The 21603-nt window shown below is 54.8% G+C and overlaps 1 protein-coding gene across 14 annotated transcripts in view; it reads right to left on the bottom strand.

The window, feature by feature from the left end:
- ANK1 (ankyrin 1) overlaps positions 1-21603 on the bottom strand; it is a 55067-nt gene that overhangs the window by 9669 nt on the left and 23795 nt on the right. For 10 of the 14 annotated variants that reach the window (XR_009208523.1, XR_009208522.1, XM_058423720.1 and 7 more), the window contains 36 exons: positions 19072-19173; positions 15220-15318; positions 14082-14180; positions 13244-13342; positions 12956-13141; positions 12721-12819; positions 12065-12163; positions 11641-11739; positions 10998-11195; positions 10823-10921; positions 10379-10477; positions 10044-10142; positions 9659-9856; positions 9402-9500; positions 9220-9318; positions 7934-8131; positions 7632-7730; positions 7030-7128; positions 6753-6851; positions 6556-6648; positions 6318-6390; positions 5878-5901; positions 4891-4993; positions 4462-4609; positions 4154-4251; positions 3841-4065; positions 3329-3483; positions 2947-3158; positions 2615-2819; positions 2351-2447; positions 1754-1982; positions 1446-1571; positions 1246-1365; positions 953-1037; positions 620-694; positions 24-155 (listed from right to left, as the gene is read on the bottom strand). Coding sequence is in view for 12 of the 14 variants with exons in the window: in XM_058423720.1 (XP_058279703.1) it covers positions 24-155; positions 620-694; positions 953-1037; positions 1246-1365; positions 1446-1571; positions 1754-1982; positions 2351-2447; positions 2615-2819; positions 2947-3158; positions 3329-3483; positions 3841-4065; positions 4154-4251; positions 4462-4609; positions 4891-4993; positions 5878-5901; positions 6318-6390; positions 6556-6648; positions 6753-6851; positions 7030-7128; positions 7632-7730; positions 7934-8131; positions 9220-9318; positions 9402-9500; positions 9659-9856; positions 10044-10142; positions 10379-10477; positions 10823-10921; positions 10998-11195; positions 11641-11739; positions 12065-12163; positions 12721-12819; positions 12956-13141; positions 13244-13342; positions 14082-14180; positions 15220-15318; positions 19072-19173 (4468 nt within the window). In the remaining 2 variants the exon portion in view is untranslated. Of the gene's footprint in view, positions 1-23; positions 156-619; positions 695-952; positions 1038-1245; positions 1366-1445; positions 1572-1753; positions 1983-2350; positions 2448-2614; positions 2820-2946; positions 3159-3328; positions 3484-3840; positions 4066-4153; positions 4252-4461; positions 4610-4890; positions 4994-5877; positions 5902-6317; positions 6391-6555; positions 6649-6752; positions 6852-7029; positions 7129-7631; positions 7731-7933; positions 8132-9219; positions 9319-9401; positions 9501-9658; positions 9857-10043; positions 10143-10378; positions 10478-10822; positions 10922-10997; positions 11196-11640; positions 11740-12064; positions 12164-12720; positions 12820-12955; positions 13142-13243; positions 13343-14081; positions 14181-15219; positions 15319-19071; positions 19174-21110; positions 21183-21603 lie in introns of those variants that run through there. The other 4 variants (XM_040087715.1, XM_040087714.2, XM_040087703.1 and 1 more) reach the window with 3 other exon arrangements.

The following is a 21603-nucleotide window of genomic DNA, read 5'->3' on the forward strand; positions in this document are numbered from 1 at the left end:
TGTAAAAGGGCACAACTACTCACTCTTGACATTCTTGCCCTCGCGGCTGGCCCAGAGGTTGAGTAAGGCTATGCTCTGCTCCAGAAGGGAGTTGGGGTTCTCCACACGTATCCTGTTGATGTCATCCACCCCAAACTGCAGCTCACGTGCCAGCTCTGGGGAAAACACCACATCAGTGTCACGTCCTCTGGTGCCCACCACAAGGCTAGGGACATTATGAAGGGCTCAGCCAGGACCAGTGCAGAAGACCCTCTGTTACATACAGCTGAGCAGAGCAGAACATGCAGGAGCTGGGATGGGACAGAGGTCGAAGGCCCCCTGCTCAGGCTGGCTGTTGCTAGCGCAATAGGGTCTTACGCTAAGAAGTGTGGGCTCTGCCATTGGGTGTGTGGCTGCAATGAACAGCAGCAACCTGTACAACTCATAACAAAGCCCAAGCCTTGTACCCATGCATATGAATATGTGTGCAGCCACAGGAAGGTCCACTTCAGTGCCCTGGAATGCTCGCAGCAGGGGTGCAGTGTAAAGCCATCACTACACCTGGCAGCACACTTCCAGTCTAAGTGTCAGCTTTCCGAGGAGTGTTGTGGATCCTGAGAACTGTCAGGTGTGGACTCACCGGCCCAGCTGAGGCCCAGCTGTTCTGCTATGTCAACCATCTTCTGGTCTGCCTTGTCCGTGCTGCTCAGAGAGCCTGGAGGAGAAGAGGGAGTCACAGCTCAGCTGCACAGGGCCCTGCACCAGAGTGGTGAGGGGAATGGGGTGCTGGCAGCGGGGGCCACACAGACCCATAGGCACAGCACTGCCCTGCAGGCAGGACCAAGGAAACTTTCAGGGAAGGGGAAGTTACTATGAGTGCAACTATGAAAGGATCATCCCAGCCTTTCCACTGGCTTGGGCACCCCAAGTGTAGGAAGTGAGTGGGCTGAAATGGTCCCAGCAGGCTGCATACCAAAAGTGGTCTCACTTAGAATGTTGTATCGCTCCCGCAGAGACAATGGTGTCAGTGTCCTCCTTCGCTCATCACTGGCGTTTCCCTGTGAAAGTGGTGACAAAACAAGGGATCAACAGCTTGAAAAGAGGACAGCCACTCTGCCCTGACACAACTGCTTCTCCTTCAGCTCCTGAGTGGCACAACATGGAGCCAGTGAAGAAGAAAGCTGACAGCAAGGGCTGTCCCCTGCACTTGGGGAAGGGATGGGCCCTCACTGCCCCCTACCAGAATGCCAAAGACCCTACACTGACCTTGGTGCAAGGTGGTATGCTGATGTTCAGGTGGCAAAGCACATGCTGGAGGTCCTCGTATTTCATGGCCTTGCGCAAGAAAGACAGGGAGCCACTGGCTTCCCGGCTGCTGTCCCGGACCTGAGTGCCAGAGCCCAGTTAGGTGGCTTGGCACAGGCAAGGGCCCTAACTTCTTGCCCAGTCCTGTACCCTGACATTACCTTGATGGGGATGACAAGACGATTCTCCCGGAAGGACTGGAAGAGGAAGGTGCGGGGCTGAGTGGCCTTCTTGACAGGCACCAGGTTCCCTGAGAGTTCGACATGCAAAGGCATTCCCTCCACCACCTGACCAGGAGCAGAAAATATGCTCAGAACCCGTGCAGAGCTGCTTCTCCTGCTCCTGGACAGGGCAGGTAACTCTGACTCTCCCGGCCAGGCAAGGGCCAGGCCTTTCCACTGGCATCAGTCTCCCCTCACTTTGTTACCCCTCTCCCTGCTGCCCTCCACACGTGCTGCTGGGGACAAACCTCAATGTCTCTGCTGCGGGCCACCTCAGTGAAGTTCTCATGCTGCTCTAAAGTCTTGTCAACCTTGTCATCAGTCATGCAGTAGCAGCGCAGCCGGCCTTCTCGTGCATCATTCATCTTTGCAAAGACCACAAATTTGGCCATGTAGGGCACTGCTGTCAGCTCCTTGTACAGCATGGTGGCAAAGTGCACAGCCTCAGCAGTGCGTGGGCAGTCGGCCAGCCAGAACCTGCAGGAGATCTGGGTCAGGGTGCTGCTGGGTGGTGGTACCAGGGAGCTGCCTCCACCACCCTCAACAGCCAGCTGGACTGCAGGGGAAGCCCCAAGAGTTCTGGACACAGATGTAGCCCCATCTGTGATGGGAACCCACCCAAGTACAAATAATGGACCCCTTCCTTCTGCACACCCAGCTGTCATGGGTGTTTCCTGAAGTGTGCTCAGGCAGCACGGGGGTCTCTAGGCTAGAGGAAACCCCCCTGCATGTAGGAATAGGGCAGCACAGCATCAGGGGTAAGGGGCTTCTCCTGGCAAAGACGGTAGCAAGGCCCAAGGAGCACCAGATATCCTCAGATGGACACACATTTGCCCAGGACTCACCTGGCAGACACATTGGTGGTAAAGTTAGCACACTCATTTTCATAGACCAGCTTTGTGGTGCCTGTTATGTCTTCCCACTGGGCTTGGGCTGTCCCTCCTGCAGCAGAAAGCAAGGGTGAGCATACTGTCTTTCCATAAGTCTGGGGTCTGCATCCCCTAGGCATTTGCCTTCTCCACAGCTGTGCCCTTTACTGAGCTCCCTGGAGCTGCATCCCCCTGAGGCAGCCCAGCCCATCCCCACTGAGAGCACGCTTGAAGTCTCACCGATCACACTGCAGAGCAGACGTAGGCTGGTGGTGTCGCCCTCACCACTGTCTCGGGGATTGTCCTTCCAGGATGGCGGCAGTGGGATACGGAGGCCAATGGGGCGGTGGAACTTCCTCCGTCGTGGCTCCACTGTGACAATGGGGCTGAAGGTCGCTTGGTTCCCCAGCAGCTTAGTCACCAACTCATCAGGCACAGGCTGTGCCTGTGGGTAGCGCAAGAACGGGCATCAGGGATGGTTTTCCCCCAGGCTGAGACACAGCCTGGGCTTGCTACCCACCCCTGATTGCAGAAGCATGTCTGGACCCCAGGCCAGGCTCTCTGAGGCTCACCTGCAGGGCCAGCCTCACTCTTTTGGTGACAGCAGTGTCTGGGAAGGTGGCCTGTACCATGGGCACCAGTGTACTTTTCAAACACCCTCCCTCAGGGCCAATCATATCGCAGTCCTGGCAAATCCGGGACATGACCACAAAGTAGAGAGGGAAGTCGGTAGTGATGATCCGGCAGACCCTCTTCTTATCCAGCTCCTCCTGACTCTCCAGCTCTGCAAGGAAAGCACAGCCACCAGTGCTCATACACCAAGTCTGTGGCTGTCACTCAACACCCCTCCGTGCTACACTGACCACACCACTCAGCCCCATTCCACCACCCAGGCCACCGCAGCCCTGCCTGCCTGCCTGAGGTGTGGAGCCCCTGCTTTCCTGGCATGCTCACCCTCATCCATGCCATTGAGCAGCTGGTCCATGTAGCTCTCCTCATAGCGGTTGCGGTGCTCTTTCCAGACAGAGCCATTCTCGCTGCGCAGCACTACCAGCTCACGGTCTCCACGTCCATACGAGGCAAAGTGTGGAATCTCCACAATGACAGGGCTGCAGATAGCAGAGGAAGGCCACTGGCACCCACAAGCTGCCACAAGGACACACAGGCTGCAGGATGGCCTTGTGCAGAGTGCCTGCCCATGCTGTGCGGCTGCTGGGGGAAGAAGGCTCTGCACCTGATGGGATAGGGCTGCTCAGGGCTGCCCCTGTTCTGTTACTCTTGAATGACCTGTGCCGGAACCATGCTGCACCCAACAAAAGGTGGGATCTTTCATCTGCTAAGCAGAGGCAGGCAGAGTTCTTGCCCTGGATGGTAAAGCCCTCCAGATGAGCCCAGATCTGTGCCCAGTCCTGAGGGGTAACCCTGGTGTGGGCAGCCCAATCTGCTCTGTTCCCAGCTGTGCTCACCTGAGGAACTGGGCACCAGCAGGCCCCAGTGCAATGATCCGACTGCCCAGACCCTCCTCCTCAGCCAGTGGTGGGGGTGCAGGTAGCTTTTGGGGCTTCACCAGGCGGCAGGTAATGCGGGTCGGTGCGGCACAGGCACGGGGCGGGATGACCACGCGCAGACCGTGGTGCCGGCTGCCCCGCATGGAGCCACCACGAGCATCCACCATGAAACTCACCAGGAACCTGGAGTGGACAGAGGCAAAAGCATGTGGGCACCTTGCAGTCAGCTCGTGAACAGAGCATGCATGTGCTGCACAGGCTGGGCACTCACCCTGTGTGCACAGGGCTGGCCACTGGGCTGATGTTATCCGAGGTCTCAGTGGCAGGGCTGCTGGGGATCAGGGAGTCCTCGTCAAACTCTTTGGAGGGCTGTGTAAGGCAGGGAAGAGACCCGGTGGGCAAAGGGTCCTATCTGTGGGTGTTGAGCCTGCCCACCCTTACACAATCCTCGTTGGACAGTCCTGTACCGCCGGGTCAATGCCCATTACCCATCACACACTTGAGCGCTGTGGTGATAGGGGAGCTGCCCCAGCAGGGAGTGCCTGAGGGAGGTCATGGCAGCCTGTATCTCATGCTCACCTCCTGTGGGGACGCCGAGGGTGCATGCAGCAGGCTGACTTGCTCAGCTTCTGTCTCCACAGGTCCTACCTGCTCAGTCTCCTCAGCTCTGGTCACCACAGTTTCAGGTGGGATGCAGGGGACCTGCAGGACAGCTGGAGACTCCACCCTGGCAGGAGAGGGTAGTGACAGCCACAGAAGTGGTAAGGTCCCTCAGCCCCTGCCCATCCCCACAGAGTCCTGGTGCCACTGGACAAAAGCAAACTAAGCAGCAGTCCCATTTCCTGGTGCAGGAACAGCACTGTCCAGCTTTGCCTGCCATGCCAGCCGGTGAGGGCTTAGTGATCTGTCCCTTGCCTGGAAACTTATGTGCCCTGCAGGAAGCCCAGCCCAGCACAGGGCTGGTCCTCTGCCCTGTACCTGCTCCCTCCCCACCATACTGTCTCTTACGTTTGCTCCAGTGTCGTTGTAGTCATGAACTCCAGTATCTCCCTTTTGCCTTCCTGGTCTCTGAGATCAGGTGTCTTGGGCTTTGGTGCAATCAGCTCTTCCTCTGAAACCAAGAGCTGGCTCAGCAAGCAGAGGCAGATGGACAGGGGAACACAGATATCCAGCCCTTGCCTCCACCCCTCCTCAGGGCTGGAGCCAGGGCCCATCCTTGCTCCCACTGCTTGACACACACTTGCCCCCTGGGTCTCAGCCAGACATGGGGAGCTTTACTGTTTGCCAGAATGGGTCTGCTGGCAGGGCAAGGCCCATGCAGCAGGCCAGTGGAACAGGAGTTGTGGGAGCCATCAGGAAATTTGACTGCTCACTAACCTCTTTCTCACAGCACCAAACACAGTGCAGAGACTACACCTTACACTTCGATGTCTGGGACAGGGACATAGGCATGACTGGGGGTGCAGGAGGCTGCCCTAACACTACATCCCCCTGGACGCACAGAGCTCTGCTAATGCTGACCACTGGTCCCATTAATACCTGCTAACTAGCTCATCAGAGTTTGACTCTGGCCAGTGCCCTGTGGGAGGGTGTCCAGCACCTCCCAAAGCAGAAAGAGTGCCCCAGAGATGGGGAGGGGACCACAGCAGCAGAGACCCTTGAGCTCTCAGGTTAATCCCTACTCTGGCTAGGATGACGTGGGCACTTGTGGAGGGAAACCTGTCTTCTTCACAGTTCCAGGTTCCTCCACCTGCCATGGACAGGGCCTGGGTCTGACAAGGGAGTCAGGGCCCTCCTGAGTGGGAGGATGCCCGTTCATGCAGTCACACCACAGCAAGCAGCACGGACATGGATTGGCAGGGTAGGATGGCAGGGCTGGCACTGGAGAGCACCAGACCAGCAGCAAGGCTTAGCAGATCGATATGGCGTGCGGATGGTTAGTGGCCATGGGGTGAAATGGGCCATTGAGCTGGGGCAGGGGGACACATTTCATACCCATTACTGTGACATGAGCAGTGCCTGCAAAGTAAGAAGAGGCAAAAGTGAGGTATTGGTGGGAGGGTGCAGGAGCAAACCAGCTGCAGCTGGGCTGGGAGCTGGTACCCTCCAGCAGAGCAAGGTACAGTGTGGGCTCTTCATGCCCAAGGGCTCTCTGCACAGTCCCTGGGGCATGGGATCATGGAGATGTCCAGACATTTCAGACATTTCCCTCCTGCATAGTGTAGGGAAGCACCCAAGCCAGGAGATGCCACCTCAGGAGTCTGGTGGGCTTCCCTCATCCTCTGCAAGACCACAGCAGGGCCCACACAACTCCCCCGCCCTGGGGGTGTCCCTGTTCGAACAGGAACACCAGTGCCATCTCCATGACTGCTGCCTGCCACACTGACCCAGCCATCAGATCTCTGGGATGGTGTGACCCAACTCCCACCCCTCACCTTCATCCTCTGATACGTCCAGAATCTCATCTACAGTCTCTGGGAAGCTCATGCGCTGCTTGTCACCAACTGACTGTGGGAGCAGAGCAGAGTCAGAAGAAGCCAGCATTTTGCTGCACAGCTATCTGCAGCCCCCTCCTTACACCTGGACTAGGCACCCAGCTGCAGACCTTGCCCAGGCTGCTCCCAGTCCCAGCCCTCCTCCACAGCATCCTGGTCCTAGTACCCAGGGACTCACTGGGAGGTCGGTTTCCTCTGTGACAATCTTGAGCACATCTGTGACAGAAATGTAGCCAAGCCGCTTTGCGATGGCCAGGGGAGTGGTGCCATTCTGTGCACAGAGGAAAGCCTGGGTCAGCAGCAGCCACAGGGCAGCTCAGGCAGCTGCCTGAGCTTGCCACAGAGTGGGGATGTGCAAGGAAGCATTGTACTCACTGTGCTAATCTCGTTGGGAGATGCGCCATGCTTAAGCAGCAGTGTCACCACGTCCGTGTGTCCCTGCTGTGCTGCTTGGTGCAGGGGGGTGTAGCCTAGCTGCAGGGGAGGACAGACAATGCTGCAATTAGTTCTGGAAGTCTGTTGCCCCAGAAATGCCCCCAGTCCTCACACACTGTGCTTCATGCCTGGAGCATAAGGACAGCTCCACTTCCCCATGAACCTGCATGCCATTGCCCAGGGCAGAAGGGTTCTTGGAACACAGGACACTCTGTACCTTAGTCTTGGCATTGACATCCGCTTGGTGCTGCAGCAAAAACTTCACCATCTTGATGTTCCCATAATGGCTGGCCACATGCAGTGGGGTATACCCCATCTGAAAGACAAGATCAGGTCTCAGTCTGCCATCACAACTGCTTACTGCCCTCCTGGCTTGGATATGCTCATCCCACAGGCAAGCCCCCATGCATGAAGGATGAGGCACACATATGGGGGCTTCCCAAAAGCCTAAGACCAAAGCAGAGGGCTTCAAACCATGCTCTACCTGTGGGTACAGAAGTGAGCTATAGGAGCAGGCAAGAATCACCCCTCCAGAGAGGTGGGGGAAAGAGGAGGAAGAGTCCCCAGGACACAGGCAAAATGGTAAGGATGCCTGCTAAAAGGGAGTCTCAAGAAGAGAGAGAGAAAAAAGAAAAAAGACAGAAAAGAGAGAAAAGAGAGAAAAAAGAGAGAAAAGAGAGAAAAGAGAGAAAAGAGAGAAAAGAGAGAAAAGAGAGAAAAGAGAGAAAAGAGAGAAAAGAGAAAAACTCTTCCCTGAGTAGGCTTAGAGGTAGTTCCCCCAAGTGTTTCACCAAAGCCATGCTCAAGGCACTACTTTACCCTGGTCATTGCATCCACTGTGACTCCATGTTTCACTAGAACATCAGCAACCAGCACATGCCCCTCTTGGGCCACAAGATGGAGAGGAGTCAGGCCACTCTGCAAAGAGAGGAGGTCTCAGCATAGTGGCACTGCCATCACTGCAGGTCCAGCAGCAGAGACTCTGTCAGGTCTCCAGTTTGGCAAACTGACTGACACAGCCCAAACACAGGGAGGCACAGGGGCCTGAACCACCATCCAGACTGCTGTTCTCTGCCGCCTGGTTTGCCTCCAGCCTGGCAGGATGTGCTGGGACAACTTACCTTGTTGCCTAGGTTGCCATTGGCTTGTTTGGAGAAAAGCAGTGCTACCATGTCTGCATGCCCCTCCTGGGAAGCCAGGTGCAGGGGAGTGACTCCCTGCATAGACTCAGCATTTGCAGAAGCTCCGTACTGCAGCAGGCTGCTGGCTACTTCCATCTGGTTCTGCTTGGCAGCGATGTGCAGGGGGGTGTACCCATTCTGCAGGGAGAGAGGCTCATTGCAGTGCTCAGCCCTTCCGAGCAGACTAGAAGAAACAAGTGCCCCCCTGCCTCCGCAGGCCAGGTCTGCCCTTCCTACTTGCCTCCAGAGCTCAGGGTTGCCCCCCACACCATCTCTCTGACAGCGATCAGCCCTGACACTAACATCAAATCCCTCTCTTCCGGCCAAGTCAGCACGGGGGTTTCAAAGACCACCTGCTTCAGGCGCCACTGGTATGGGCTGGAGTTTTCGACACATTATTTTCTGCAGCAGTATGCAGCCTCTGGGAGCTGCAAAAAGCTGGGGCAGACACACCTCCTGGAATGTGCCTGCCTGAGGTGTGGCGCTAAACTCCCAATAGACAGCATTAGCATTCAGGCAGAGACTGCAGGGCCTTGAGTCCTGAGCCTCTGCTGCCACGCTGCAGGAGCAGAGCAGCTGGCAGACACCCGCTGCCCAGGCTGACGCGCAGGCTGTCGGTGACGCAGCCCAACGGGGGGCTGGCGCTGGTACCGGCTGCTCCCGGTGCCTGCCCAGCATGTCTGCCGGCAGCCCGCACTAGGGACAGGAAAGTGCCAGATGGGGAGAGCTGGCACCACCAGCCACTTGGCTGTTTTGAGGATGCAGCTTTTGCAAACAACATGGGAAGCAAGGCGCCCGCTGGTGTGCTCTGCGGGGAGATGCTCCCCATGCTCAGGCAGAGCCGGGTGACTCACAAGCTTGTGGGTTTTCTGACTCACTGCTTCATAGCTGCATGCAAACATTTGCCTGTGGTTTCCCAAACTGCCAGACCGCAGCGCTGCTCTGCAGGACTTGCCATGGAAACACGTTCCCCACGCAGCAACCACCCTGCTGTTAGCAGGGACCATCCCTGACGCAGCCTATCTGCTGGAACAGGACCACTGCCTGGCACCCTGCCGCTCCACATGGTGTTAGGACAGGCAGGCATGAGCAGCAGACATGGAGAGAGGCTGGTGGTGATCAGTCCCTTATACAGTCCCTGAGTGCCAGGGTTGAGGAGCAGACTGGCAGGCAGTGGACACACACCACATCCCCACATCCCCAGGGAAGCCCAGCTCAGACTTTACCCAGGCGGAGTTGTGTGGGGAGCTCCCCTTGGGAAGCAGTAGCTTGACGATCTCCAGGTTGTTGTGGTGCACAGCCACATGCAGTGGAGTCAGGCCATTCTGCAGTGGGGGAGAGAGTACAGACAGATGAGACAGAGCCTCTCCCCATACTAGACCACTCCTCCCACAGAAGCAACACTTACCTTCCCTGCTGCATTGGGGTGAGCATCATGAGCCAACAGCAACTCTGCCACATCCACCTTTCCATACTTGGCTGCAACGTGGAGAGGGGTAAATCCTTTCTGAGGAGAAAGGCAGCCCATCACAGGGTGGCAGAGATGAAGAGAGTGCTGGCAACCTGCTGCAACACAGGAGGCTGCCCCTCCTGCGACAGGGACACCATGCCACCAGCCTGCCCCAGCTGGGCAATGCCTCCGCAGCAGTGGATTCAGCAGCCTACCTTGGTCATGCAGGTCTGTGAGGCTCCCTTCTCCAGCAGGGCCAGGGCTGTGTCCATGTGCCCCTCTCTGGCAGTAATGTGCAGGGGCGTGTGCCCTGCGGTGGTGGCCAGGCTGGGGTTGGCGTTGTTCTCCAAAAGGAGTTTGACCATGCCAGTGTGGCCAATGCGTGCAGCGCAGTGCAGAGGAGTCTGGTCGTCCTGTGAGGGTGGCAAGGAAGCTGTTTGGGCAGACCTGGACCAGTCCTTTTTGCGATGCCAAAGGGGTCCCAGCCCTGCTCACACTTTTGCACAGCCCCTGGTAGGCTGCACTGTGGGCACGTGACAGCAAAGAAACCAGCACCAGCTGTTCCCAGAGCTGATTATCACACAGGTCCTCTGTACCTACCTTGGCCTTAGCATTGGCTTTGGCTTTGTTCTGCAGCAGGTACTTTGCCACATCTGTGTGCCCAGCTCTGGCTGCCATATGTAGGGGAGTCTCTACTTTCTGCACCAAAGACGGGATAAAGTGGTAAGGCAAAAGGAGGGAAAATGCCTTTCTGCAGTTATTCCTCTGCTCTGAACAGAGGAGAGCAGTGCCTGCAACCCCTGCACAAAGCAGAGGGCCAGCACAAAGCAGAGGGCACCAGGGACTGCTCAGGTGAACAGAGGGTGTAGGACCTAGATATCCTGCTGAACCCCAATAAGCTAAGTTCCCAAAGCCCTAGCCAGGGTGGAACTCACCACACTGGACACATTAGGAGAGGCTCCACGCTGCAGCAGAGTCTTGACAATGGGCAGGTGTCCCATGAAGGCAGCCACGTGCAGGGGTGTTAGGCCTGACTGTGAAGAGAAAGGGGCCAGAAACCAAAATAGGACTTATAGCCTTGGCAATATCTCTTACTGTCCCCTCCTCCTTCTCCCCAGGGCAGGTCTCAGCACAGGCAAAATGTGAGTTCCCAGTCTGCTCCAGGAGCCTGGCAGATGAGTGTGGAGGAAACTACAGACTCCCCTGCATCTCCCTTCCCTTCGGGAAGATGCTGTCAGGCTAAATAGGTCTGATCTGCAAGGAGCACCAAGAAAGGTCCCTGGGGTATGGCAGAAGCAACAGGGACATCACATCCTGACATGTTGCCCACACTGTATATGCAGAAGCAAGAGAGCTGAGGATAGGCTCAGCCCACCTACCTCTGTGACTGCATCAATGGAGGCACCTGTCTTCAGCAGCAGCTCCATCACGCGGATGTGATTTTTCTTGCAGGCAATATGCAGGGGTGTGAAGCCATTCTGCAGACAGACAGATGGACAGTCATTTGCAGGAACACTCCCTCTCCCCTGGTCCAGCCCACCCACCCTTCCTCACCAGGGCTCGGGAGTTCGGCTTTGCCCCCTTCTCCACCAGCAGCTTGGCCACCCGGTGGTGTCCACAGTGTGCAGCCACGTGCAGAGGCGTTAGGTGGTCCAGGGTGATGTCGTCGATCTCGGCGCTGTACTGCAGGAGCAGGCGTACGCAGTCCAGGTGGTCGCCCTGTGCTGCCATGTGGATCGGCGACAAGCCGTTCTGTGACCATGGAGCAGGGCCTCAGGGCTGGGCCTGGAGGGGGTCCAGGCATCCCACCCAGCCCCTGTCTTGCACCCCTAGACACTGCTCTAGGGCAGAAGAGACAGCTTATTCCCCAGGGTGCTACCAGAGGAGCCCCAAAATCCCTCACTGAGACTTACAGAGGAGCAATGCCGAGTGGAGGGAAGGGCCTGAAGAGCTGCTGCCATGGGGCAGACTGTACCCAGGCCATCCCCTTCTCAGGACTGGTCCCTTTGAAGGATGAAGCCCTCAGGAAAAGGACTCCAACTAGGGCCAAATAGGGTAGGAAGCTTCTTACCCCTTGTCAGGCCAAAAAGCCCCATGCCAGCCATGAGGGCCATCCAGCAACTGTGCACAGCTTGTTACCCCACTGTGCTGCCCTGGGACCTGTGCCTATCCCAGCCCCACCAAGTCACCTGGGTACCTTGGTTTTGGCTTGAATGGGAGCCCCATGGTCCAGGAGGATCTCTGCAATTCTCACATGTCCATTGCGTGCTGCACAGTGCAGAGGGGTCAGCTCATCCTGGGAAGATAGAAGGGTTCAAGGGCTCAGTATGTCATGGAAGGGTGAGGTTGCTTCAGGTAGAGGACTAACAGGGGCTTTAGACTTGTCTTCAAAATAAGGCAAAACTGAGCCTGGCCTCAGCTCCCAGGGTACACCTTTGTAGCCCTGCAGCCTCCTCTCACCTCTACATGTGCCAGCAACAAACCCGGTTCATCCCCGTAGAGCGCCAGAGACCTTCCCTCACATCCCCAGCAAGATGTTTGCAGGGTAAGCACTGGATATAAGGAGCTCAGGGAAGGAGATGGCCCATGTAGAGATGGGCTGTGTTCAGAAGTGCTCTCACCTTGGTCCTTGTCTCTATCTGGGCCCCGCGGTCCAGCAGCAGCCGTACCATGATGATGTTGCCCCGGCGGGAAGCTATGTGTAGGGGAGTGATCCCATTCTGTCAGGAGGAACAACAGTCCGTCTGAAGGAGCAGCCCCTTCGCTTTCAAGAAGGCAAGGGACAAACAGAGGAGAGAGGGCAGGGAGAGCTACATCTGTGTCCAGGGACAACGCTGCGGAACGGCTTGATTAACAGGGCTGTGAGAGAGGGCTGTGCAGCTAAAGGCTGCAGACAGAAGCTATACAGAGCTTGCAGGAAAGCACCAACTCATGGGTTTGGCTTCACCTGTGGGTCTGGAAAACTGGCATCCTAACTGCAGGTTCTATCAGCTCTGCCCTGCAGCAACAGCTCCAGCTTTCCCTCAGCCTGGACACAAGGTCCCCAAAAGCTTTCAGGGATGCATGGCTGCTTCTGACAGAAGGGAGTCACAGCCCCATGCTGGTTATTAATTGCAACTCCCCATGCATCTGTGCTACTTTCTGCATAGTCCCATCTCACCAGCATGCGCTGGCAGCTACTGCTGCACCCTACATGGATAGGAGGCACAGCATCCTCCTGTGGTGCTGGAGCAGCACAAGCCCCAGCACCAGAGGAGGTGGTGCACTCTGCACTCACCTGGGGTGTGAAGTTGACACTGGCTCCACGGTTCAGCAGTAATTGGGCCACACTGAGATTCTCATAGTGGGCTGCAATGTGCAAAGGGGTGAATCCAGTCTAGGGAAAGAAGGAGGGATCAGCCAGCCAGACACATGCTCCCTGATGAAACTATGGATAAATACAGCATACCAAGCTGCTGTTCTCCCTGGGGTTGTGGGGAAGCTCCCAGAGGCAACATAGGAAAATCACACACCTTGGAGAGGACATCAGCATTGGGGTCATTCTGCAGCAGCACAGCAGCTGTGCGAGTGTCATCATTGCGGGCTGCTATGTGCAGGGCAGGCAGACGGACCTTACCCTTTGTCCCATAGTTGATAAGGTGAGCAACCACATTCTCATGTCCTTGCTGGAGAGCCACAGCTAGTGGAGTGAAGCCATCCTGCCAAGGAGAGGGAGAGAATCAAGGAGCCATGGCAGGACCCAGCACATCCCTCAGCAGCCCCCACAAACAGGGCCATAGGCTCCTCCCCAAGGATCTCACCTCTGTGGCTACATTCTGGTTGGCTCCATTTTCCAGCAAGAACTTCACAACTTCCAGGTGGTTCTCCTGTGCTGCCATATAGAGAGGTGTGAAGCCTTTCTGCAAACACAGAGCCATGCACATCAACACAACTTTTCCTTGTGTTTCTTGAATTCTTTGAAGACCTACACCCCCATCAACACCCACACTCTCAGGTCAGTGAGCAGGGACAGAAGAATCCATTGTGGGTGTGAAAAAGAAAAAAGCTTGGCAACAGTGGAACAGTGACAGGGAGATGGAGTCCAAGGTTCCAATTATCCAGAAAAAAACAGGCAATGCTTTGTAAAAGTCAACCCAGGAGACACTGCCTTCTGCCCACTGCCAGTATTGTCCTGAGCTTCAGAGACAATTCTCCCATCAGGCAAAATCTGAAGAACTTTCAGCCCTACCAGGCCCAAGGAAGAGAGAAGTGAAGGAAGCACAGTGTGTTTAACTGCAGAGGTTGCTGGAGAGCTCAAAGCTTTGCCAGGGAGGCATGAGCCATGAATTCTTTCAGGATAAGTTCAGCATGCTTGTATGTGTTGACAGGGACTCCCTCGACAGAGACCACACTGGTTTCCCCATGTGCCTCAAGAATCCCTCCACACCATTTGCACACTTGCTTCTTTTCAGGAGCCTGGCAGAGCAGTCCTTGCTCCTGTACAAGACTAGAAGGAAACTGCAAAGGGCTGCTGAAATACCCATGCTGGGCACAGTTCCCACCAGGACGACACCACCATCACACATGATGGGTACAGTCTGCCCCATGGCAGCAGCTCTTCAGGCCCTTCCCTTCCCGTTTCAGACCAGATCACCCTACCTGGGACTGTGCATTGACATTGGCCCCATAGTTCACCAGCTCCCGGACCACGTCCTGTTGTCCAGCCAAGGCAGCAATGTGCAGGGCTGTGTTTCCCTTCTGAAAGACACCACGGGACAGTGCTCAGGGGCTGAAGCAACCCAGGATGCCAGGGAAAGATGGGCCTAACATGTGCTAACGGGGATGCAACCAGAGCAGCTGGCCAGGAAAACCTTTAGAAGGCCATGCAGCTGTCACTCCGTGTTCCCTCCCTACTGTAGACCAACCAGCCACTCTTCCCATTTTCTGGCCAGGGAAGAGAGTGATTTCATCCCTCCATGAAGTTACTGGCAGCAGGAGCTGTATGCATTGTCAGGCGCTGTGCATCTTCAGCACTGAGAGATGAGGGCGGGGGGAGGATGGGGGAGCTGAGCTGGCAGTCTTCAGGCAAAACTGCAGTGTGCACCCTGGTAGCCAAGGCATCCCAGCAGATATAAGGGATGATGAGCAGGCTGGAAAATGTACACACAGGCTCTTCTGACTTGTGCCTTTGGGTGGTGTGGCAGAATGCCAGATTCTGCTCTGTGTCCAGAACCCTGTGAGAGCACCAGAGAGGTGGCAACTGAGCCCTCCTCCGGTTCTCGCAGCCCTTCAGCTAGTGCTGAAGGCAGCTCATTTGTCAGCCCTGCTTGCTTGTGCCCCTGTCTTGCTTGTCATCAAGCGAGAACCACACCTGCTGTGGTGATACATGAGAGAACAAGACGTTATTTACAGAGCACCAAAGCTCTCCAGGCTTGTGACAAAGGTATCGAAGCCATCTCAGCACAGGAACATGCAGGGGCTGCCCTGGGGCAGCAGCCTGTGCTGGGAGGAGATGTTAGTTAGACAGGACAAGAGCATGTGGTTTATGTTACTCCCCTCTAAAGTCCACAATGGTCCCCACAGGGGAGAGGCACCTCCCACCCACCTAGAGATGCCAAGCCTGTGCTAAAACCAGAGCCTGGTCCTAGGGCCCAGCCTAGAAGCACTGCCATTGGCACAGTCTCTCTGGGTACTGTCAGCAAACAGCATGATCACTGCTCAGCTACTGCTGGTGTGTCTGGAAGCAATGGCACGGTGCAGAGCTACGACCAGTGTGGCCAGATTTTCTTGTCCTTACCTTGGTTGTTGTCTCCAAAACTATCTCCTTGTGCAGCAGCTCCACCACCATTTTCACATGGCCCTCCTTGGAGGCCAGGTGCAAGGCGTTCAGCCCATTCTGGAGGAAGAAAGCTGGGAATTAGCCATCATCCGGGGATGGAGCTCTCTGGAGAGCACCCTACTCTGAGCTCCTGTGCCGACATGACTGTGGGCACTTGGCGCATGCTGGAGAAAGTCCAGGCTGGTGGGGGCAAGGAGCGATTGCCCTGTCCTTGACCTCTACACTGACGTCCAGCACACCAGCCATGGTGCCGCAAACGGCTTCATGCTGCCAGGAAAACTTCACACAACTGAACACTGAGTTGCTGACTAATGCTGGAGGTTTCTCCATGCACAAAACATGCAGCCCACGTAGGTGATTTCCTATGGATGGGTGGTACCACTGCTCAGTGTTTATGTGCTTTAGGCACAGGAACTGCTTCAGTCCTCCCTGCTCATGGCACATCCCTCATGTCAGCTCCTGTCTTTGCTCAAGTGACTTTCCATGGGGTGCCCCTCTTCACAGTCAGGTTTTTCACACCTAAAGCATAGAGCTGAGTTTTGTGCCCAGCCCAGAGCAAGGATGCGTCACAACTGCGGTGTAAGTGCACATACAAACTTTAAACTTTAACATTTACACAAATAAACGTGCAGTGAGAAGCCCTGCTTGTGACAATGATTTTATCAAGCAGCAGCCAAATTTAATTCACAGTAGTTTGTGAGCTTCCAGGCCAGAAGCTGGCTTCTCCCTGGCTTTCCGACTGCCCATCCTGCAGCCCATGGTGGGCTTTGCGCCCCCGGAGTTCAGCTGCAGCAGAGTGTAGAAAAGGTGTTGACTGTGTCACTGTTAAGCTCTACTGGTTTCAGGAATCTCCCAAAGTGCTAAAGTCACTTTGCAGGAACATCTCTGCATGTGCCCCAGTTTAGTTTGCCTTTTTCCTACACAGTGGAACCTGAAGAGCAGAGGACTGGCCTGTGGTCCTTTAGCATCCCCGGGTTGTCAGAAGGAAGGATGCTGGGCCAGACAGCATCCCCAAGGCTACTAAGACAGCTTCTGCTCTGTTATTTCTGTCACCCTCTTCCACTTCCCAGATGTGCACAAAAGGGCTGGGATATTTGCTGGAAAAGAGGTAAAATACCTGCACATTTTCAGATATCACCTTTTCTCCTTGTCCCTCACTTCTCCCAAGTGGATATGCTAGGTTTACTCACCCCTACATGGTGCTGTTGCATGGCAGAGGGACACCTGCTCCTGCCCAAGTACTCTGCCTCCCAATCATGTGTTTCAACTCCTGACTGCAAGGTCACTTACAGAAATGCTTCACCCCCACCTAAATATTGGTAGGGGAGCAGAAAATGCCCAGGGAGGGTCGGTTCCAGCCCTCAACACTGCAGTTAAACTCAGAACTGCTTCAATAGTGTTGTCAGACTGGAAAAGGGTTTTCCACTCTTTCTCACTCAAAGCACCAGTTGCCCAGGATCATAGCTGAAGAGTCGCAAATTCTTTTGCTCAACTCTGATTACAGCACAAAGAGCAAAAATCTGAAAGTCCACAGGCTTCCTCAGCACACCAACTCCACAGTTCTATCAAGCCTCAAGCACAAAACATCTCCTTCCAAGGGGAAATCAAGCGGGAGTCCTGTAATACCCACAGAACAGTGCCACTGAAAGGAAATGCTTCCCAGCCATGTCTGGCTACACTGAGTCCGTCTTCTTTGGCCAAGCCCCATTTCTTTGACGAAGACACGCCTACACAACCCCATACAGATAATCACTGACACCCTTACCTCACAAGTTGGATAAGTGATAAGTGGCCACAGACATGCAAGCTTTTGCTCAGTTACACTCGTGTAACCAACAAATGGAGAGCAAGACCGCAGATGCTCAGCTGCTCCCCTCAGCCCATAAGCCCTTTTATGCAAAGGATTCATAAACAACCTTTTGAACGCTATAAACTTGTAACAAATCAATAACATGTAACAAATAGTTACGCAATAAGCACAGAAGATTGTTTCCATTGATGGCCCATTGGTATTTCTGCTCCAGGAACAGTACAGGCTGTTTTGTACATTTACTTTGGCTTGACAGCTCACCCGACCCAAAACTGCGACAGGATATGCATAATTTGAAAGGTGCTGTATTTTCCTCACCAAACGCTACAAATAATTCCCAGAAATCCCAGTCACTGACTATCAATGTGACAAATGCAGCCCAACAGAATGACACAGAGGCTTCACACTTAGTCTGTCCCAAAGCAGGGACCTGCTCTGGACTGCCCATCAGGACTGTCCATCTTAACAAAGGACATCTCCTGGGCACCTACATGCCATCACAGTGCTGTTCCCAGCTGGCGAGAGTCCTGACAGCAAGGCGCACTCATCCTCAGTCCTCCAGCTCCTCGTGGATGAGATGGGACTATGCCAGAATTTGAAACACAGTAGGTGGATGATGAAGATACTGATGCAGCAATGAAGGAGGTGAAATCAGTGGAGTGAAGATCAGATGGCATGTCAAGGTCTCTGAACTTGAGTAAGAATACAGGGCCTGTGGGATAGGTCTGACCACATATATCCCTCTTTATTCAATACAGGACATGTGAGGTTGGACCTTTCCCACAGGTCTGATATTCCTCAGAAGGAAACCCCAAAGTGCCATCTAACCTCAAGAAGATGGCAGGAACCAGTGCAAAGACATCACTGAGAGAAGAGCCTCATACTGCTGTAGCCATTGTCTTTCCATCAAAGTGTTAAATGCCCACACCAGCACCAGAAGTCTGTCTGGAAACAGGACTTGAAGCCAGTCAGTGGAGATAGCTGATGACAGACCCTCTCTTTTGGTGAGAAAGAAGTTCAAAGCCATCATCTTTAGCTTGTGGATGAGTCACCCTGTTGTAATTCTTTACAGAGCCCTCTCCAGAACCCCATACCCCTCTGGGTTAGAGCATTACAGGACCAGTGGACGTAGAAATCCTCCCTCTACTTTTAGGCTTGCTATCGGCAATGAGTGAATATCCAAGGTGCACTCTGCTTGCCCGGTGGGAACCTGTTCCCAGTAACTGCACTGGCTGCTGCACTGCAGTAATCAGTAGGTCTGAACTTCACTTGGTTTGGGGACCTGATACTGAAACAGATGAGTGTGCCTTTGTGCTGCCTGCTGAGTCAGCTTCCCCAGCAACACCACTGCTCCAGAAAGCAGTGACAGCACATCCAGTCTGCTCCCCCTGCTCAGCCTAAGCCCCCTGAATCTGTCCCTACAGCATCTGCCCCAATTCAGGCTCAGCCACTTGCATTGGCAGCTACACAGATACAAAGTGTTCTGATGATGATGTGAGAACAATTCCTCAGTGCCTGCAGCTCTTTGCTCCTGTACAAACCGGTTTCTGTGAAGGATGAGGAGGGCTCCTCCTGCCCAGCACCTCCCAAACCACCACAACTGGCATTTTGCAAACATTCACTGCTTGTGATAAACTTCAGTTTCTGGAATCCAAAAGCCTCAGCACTGCACCACTGCAGGCAAGAGGAAAAACCCCCAAGAGCCATTCCTGTGATGTTCCAGCCACTGTGCTACTCCTCACAGCTATCTGCTCTGCACTCTGAGAAGCAGCTGAGCTCCTTCCAGTTGTCCCATTTACTTGTCACACTAAAGGAGCCCTCTCTGCTTACCTGTTAATGTTCTTCACGATGCTCCAGCCACTACATCCAGGCTCCCCAGAGCTTTATAGCTATTGCTGCCCTCCTGGCCCCAAGGGCAACTTCTCCAAGTCTGCCTTCTGGTAAGCCACATTTTCACATGAACTAGAGAGAGTACCAGAAGCCCTGTGTGTTTCACCTACCTGGTTACAGGTGTTAATATCTACCCCATTCCTGAGGTGATCCAAGGCTTTGTCCAGATTCCCAGATCTTGCAGCTCTCAAGAAACTGGTTGCAGCATCGGCCTTGGGGACAAAAAGAAAAAGCGTGAAACTCAGAGCCTCCTTGTTCTCCCCCACCACCAGCAGTGGGTCAACTCTTCACTCAGCTGCAGAGAACATAACTACACAGACCAGGAAGAAAAGGCAGAGGCCAGGTAAGTCACAGTGAAAGCTGCTGGGACAGACTGAGGTGCCCCAAATCAGACAGGAAGAAGAAGGGCTGGGATCTGGACTTAAACTGAAGAGCATCCAGATAATGGGGCAGAAGGTCTGCAGCTTGTCCCATCACATTATGGGGACAGTAGGGAGGGAGCTCCTGCCACCATGACAGCCTCCCTTAGCCCAGGAAATGCCTCCGTGTGTGGGCCGAAGAACTACACTGATGGAGCTGTAGTGAGCCCACCCCTATCCTCCTCCAGAAGCCACTGGGTAGCAACAGTGGTGAGCTCAGGTACCGGCGCCAGGGACCATGGCCCCAGCTGAGCACCTCACAGCTGTGAAAGTCACTACTCTCTCCTTTGACAGTGCCTCCTTGCTACACCACAGCCAGCCCAGGCAAGGTACGGCAATACTTTTAGCAACGCTACTTAGCAGTGTGAGGCAGCAAATGGAGACAATGGCATGGCTCACTAGAAGCTGTGGAAATGCAGTGATGTGGGTTGTAAGTCTGGGAACTTGGACTGGTAACTGGTATGTGCCCGCTCAGGCCAGCCCAAAGGGCTCTCTGCAGCCAAGAGCCACAAGACATCCATGGCATGGGTGCAGGACACAGTCCTCTGTCTTCAGCTCCAAGAGAAACCTCTCTCGTACCACTCATATCAGGACTGACCGAGGGACCTCCTGTGCTAGGAGAGCTTCTGTTCTGCCACCCCAAGCCATCCTGCATTGCCCACAGCCTGGTTGCAGAGGAGCATCCAGGATCAGGAAGCTCCTGGACAGGAGCTGGAAGCAACACATCCAGAGACAAAAGCACTGGAGGCATATTAGGGAGGATGAAGCACCACACAGATTCAGGGCTCCTCTCTTCCCTTTTCTTTGCAGTCTCAGACATTTGAATTGGGACTTTGGAGCAGCAATACTCAGATGCCTTCTCGTCTGCTCCATCTGACCCCCCAGCTCATCCTTTCTGCCTGACACTCCTACCACAGAAAAAGGCAGCCATGCCCTGGGCCCATTAGGACTCTGTTCCCTGCCGTAGAGGTAAGTGCCACAGACAGGGTGACCTGGCCCTGCTGGGCTAGGCACAGAGCTCAGGCCAGGCTAACACCACGGTGGCAGGGTGCCATGGCCCCTCTGGGACACCCCACAGGTCAGAAGAACAGGTGGTGGAGGGCAGCACCACAGTGCCCCATCACGGTGCGCAGCCTCCGCGTGCAGGGGGAACACGTGCTGATCGCATGACCTCCTGCGCCAGCTGGCTCTGCCTGCTTCCACCTCAGAGGAGAGCCCCATCTATCAGGGAAGAGCACTCAGATTCACAGCGGAGCTGTGGCTTTGGAAGACCGTGAACACAGAGGAGACACAGCACTTCAGTGCTCCGCTCATACAGAAGGATCAACTGCAAGAGGCAGAAGACAACACCAGCATTGTGCTTAGAAGTGCACATTGAGCTCTGCGTGCTGTCTGGGGTCCAGTGAGGAAACATTGACAGCTTCAAGCAACAGGCTGAATGCAAAGAGCTCTTCCAACTCTAGACACTGCTAGAAGCCTCTGCTTCTCAGGTCAGGGTCAACAAGGCAGCAAACCCTTGGAAAATCAAAGCACAGCTCAGCCAGGCTCTGTCATCCATGGGACACACATGAAGCTTTGAAGATTAAATGGTAAAACTCTACATGGTCCTGCCGTAAAGGGGCCCCCAAAGCCCCAGCATACCCAGCAGCAGAGACTACGAGCAGAAAGCAAGCAGAAAAGCAACGTGGAGCTCTCTGTGGGCAAGAAGAAGAAGTGTGTTGAATACTCACAGCCATGTCTGGACTGGACCTGCCCTTTCGTGCTGCCATAGTCCGGGACTTCAGCTGAAACCTGAGCCTGGTGTCCCCTCTCTCCCTCCTTGGTTATCTACTCCCCAGCTTTGAGAGAGCCAGTAAGTTACATTGCATTCTATCTAAAAATATAGGCTCCGTCCTCTCTCCAACGCAGACCCTGCCGGGATCGCCAGCTGCTAATGGAATTTGTTCATTTTCTCTCCATTATTGTGTCAGACAGGATATTTAATACCAAGCCACCTCCGGAAAGCAAATGCTGCCAAGCGCAGGGAGAGGGGTCAGAGCTGCAGGTATCACCTCAGGAACAGCAGAGGAAAAGCAGCCCCACAGATATGCCCGGGAGCCTGGCAACTCACAGGTAACTCCTGCCACAGAGGAGAGGGGTTGGGGGTTCCCTCCTGACCCTCTGGATACTGGGGCCCAGGCTTTGGAAAACATGCCAAGGTGGGAGTGTGCCAGAGGTGCTGCC

Source organism: Hirundo rustica, chromosome 28, assembly GCF_015227805.2.
Source record: "Hirundo rustica isolate bHirRus1 chromosome 28, bHirRus1.pri.v3, whole genome shotgun sequence".
Lineage (NCBI taxonomy): Eukaryota > Metazoa > Chordata > Aves > Passeriformes > Hirundinidae > Hirundo > Hirundo rustica.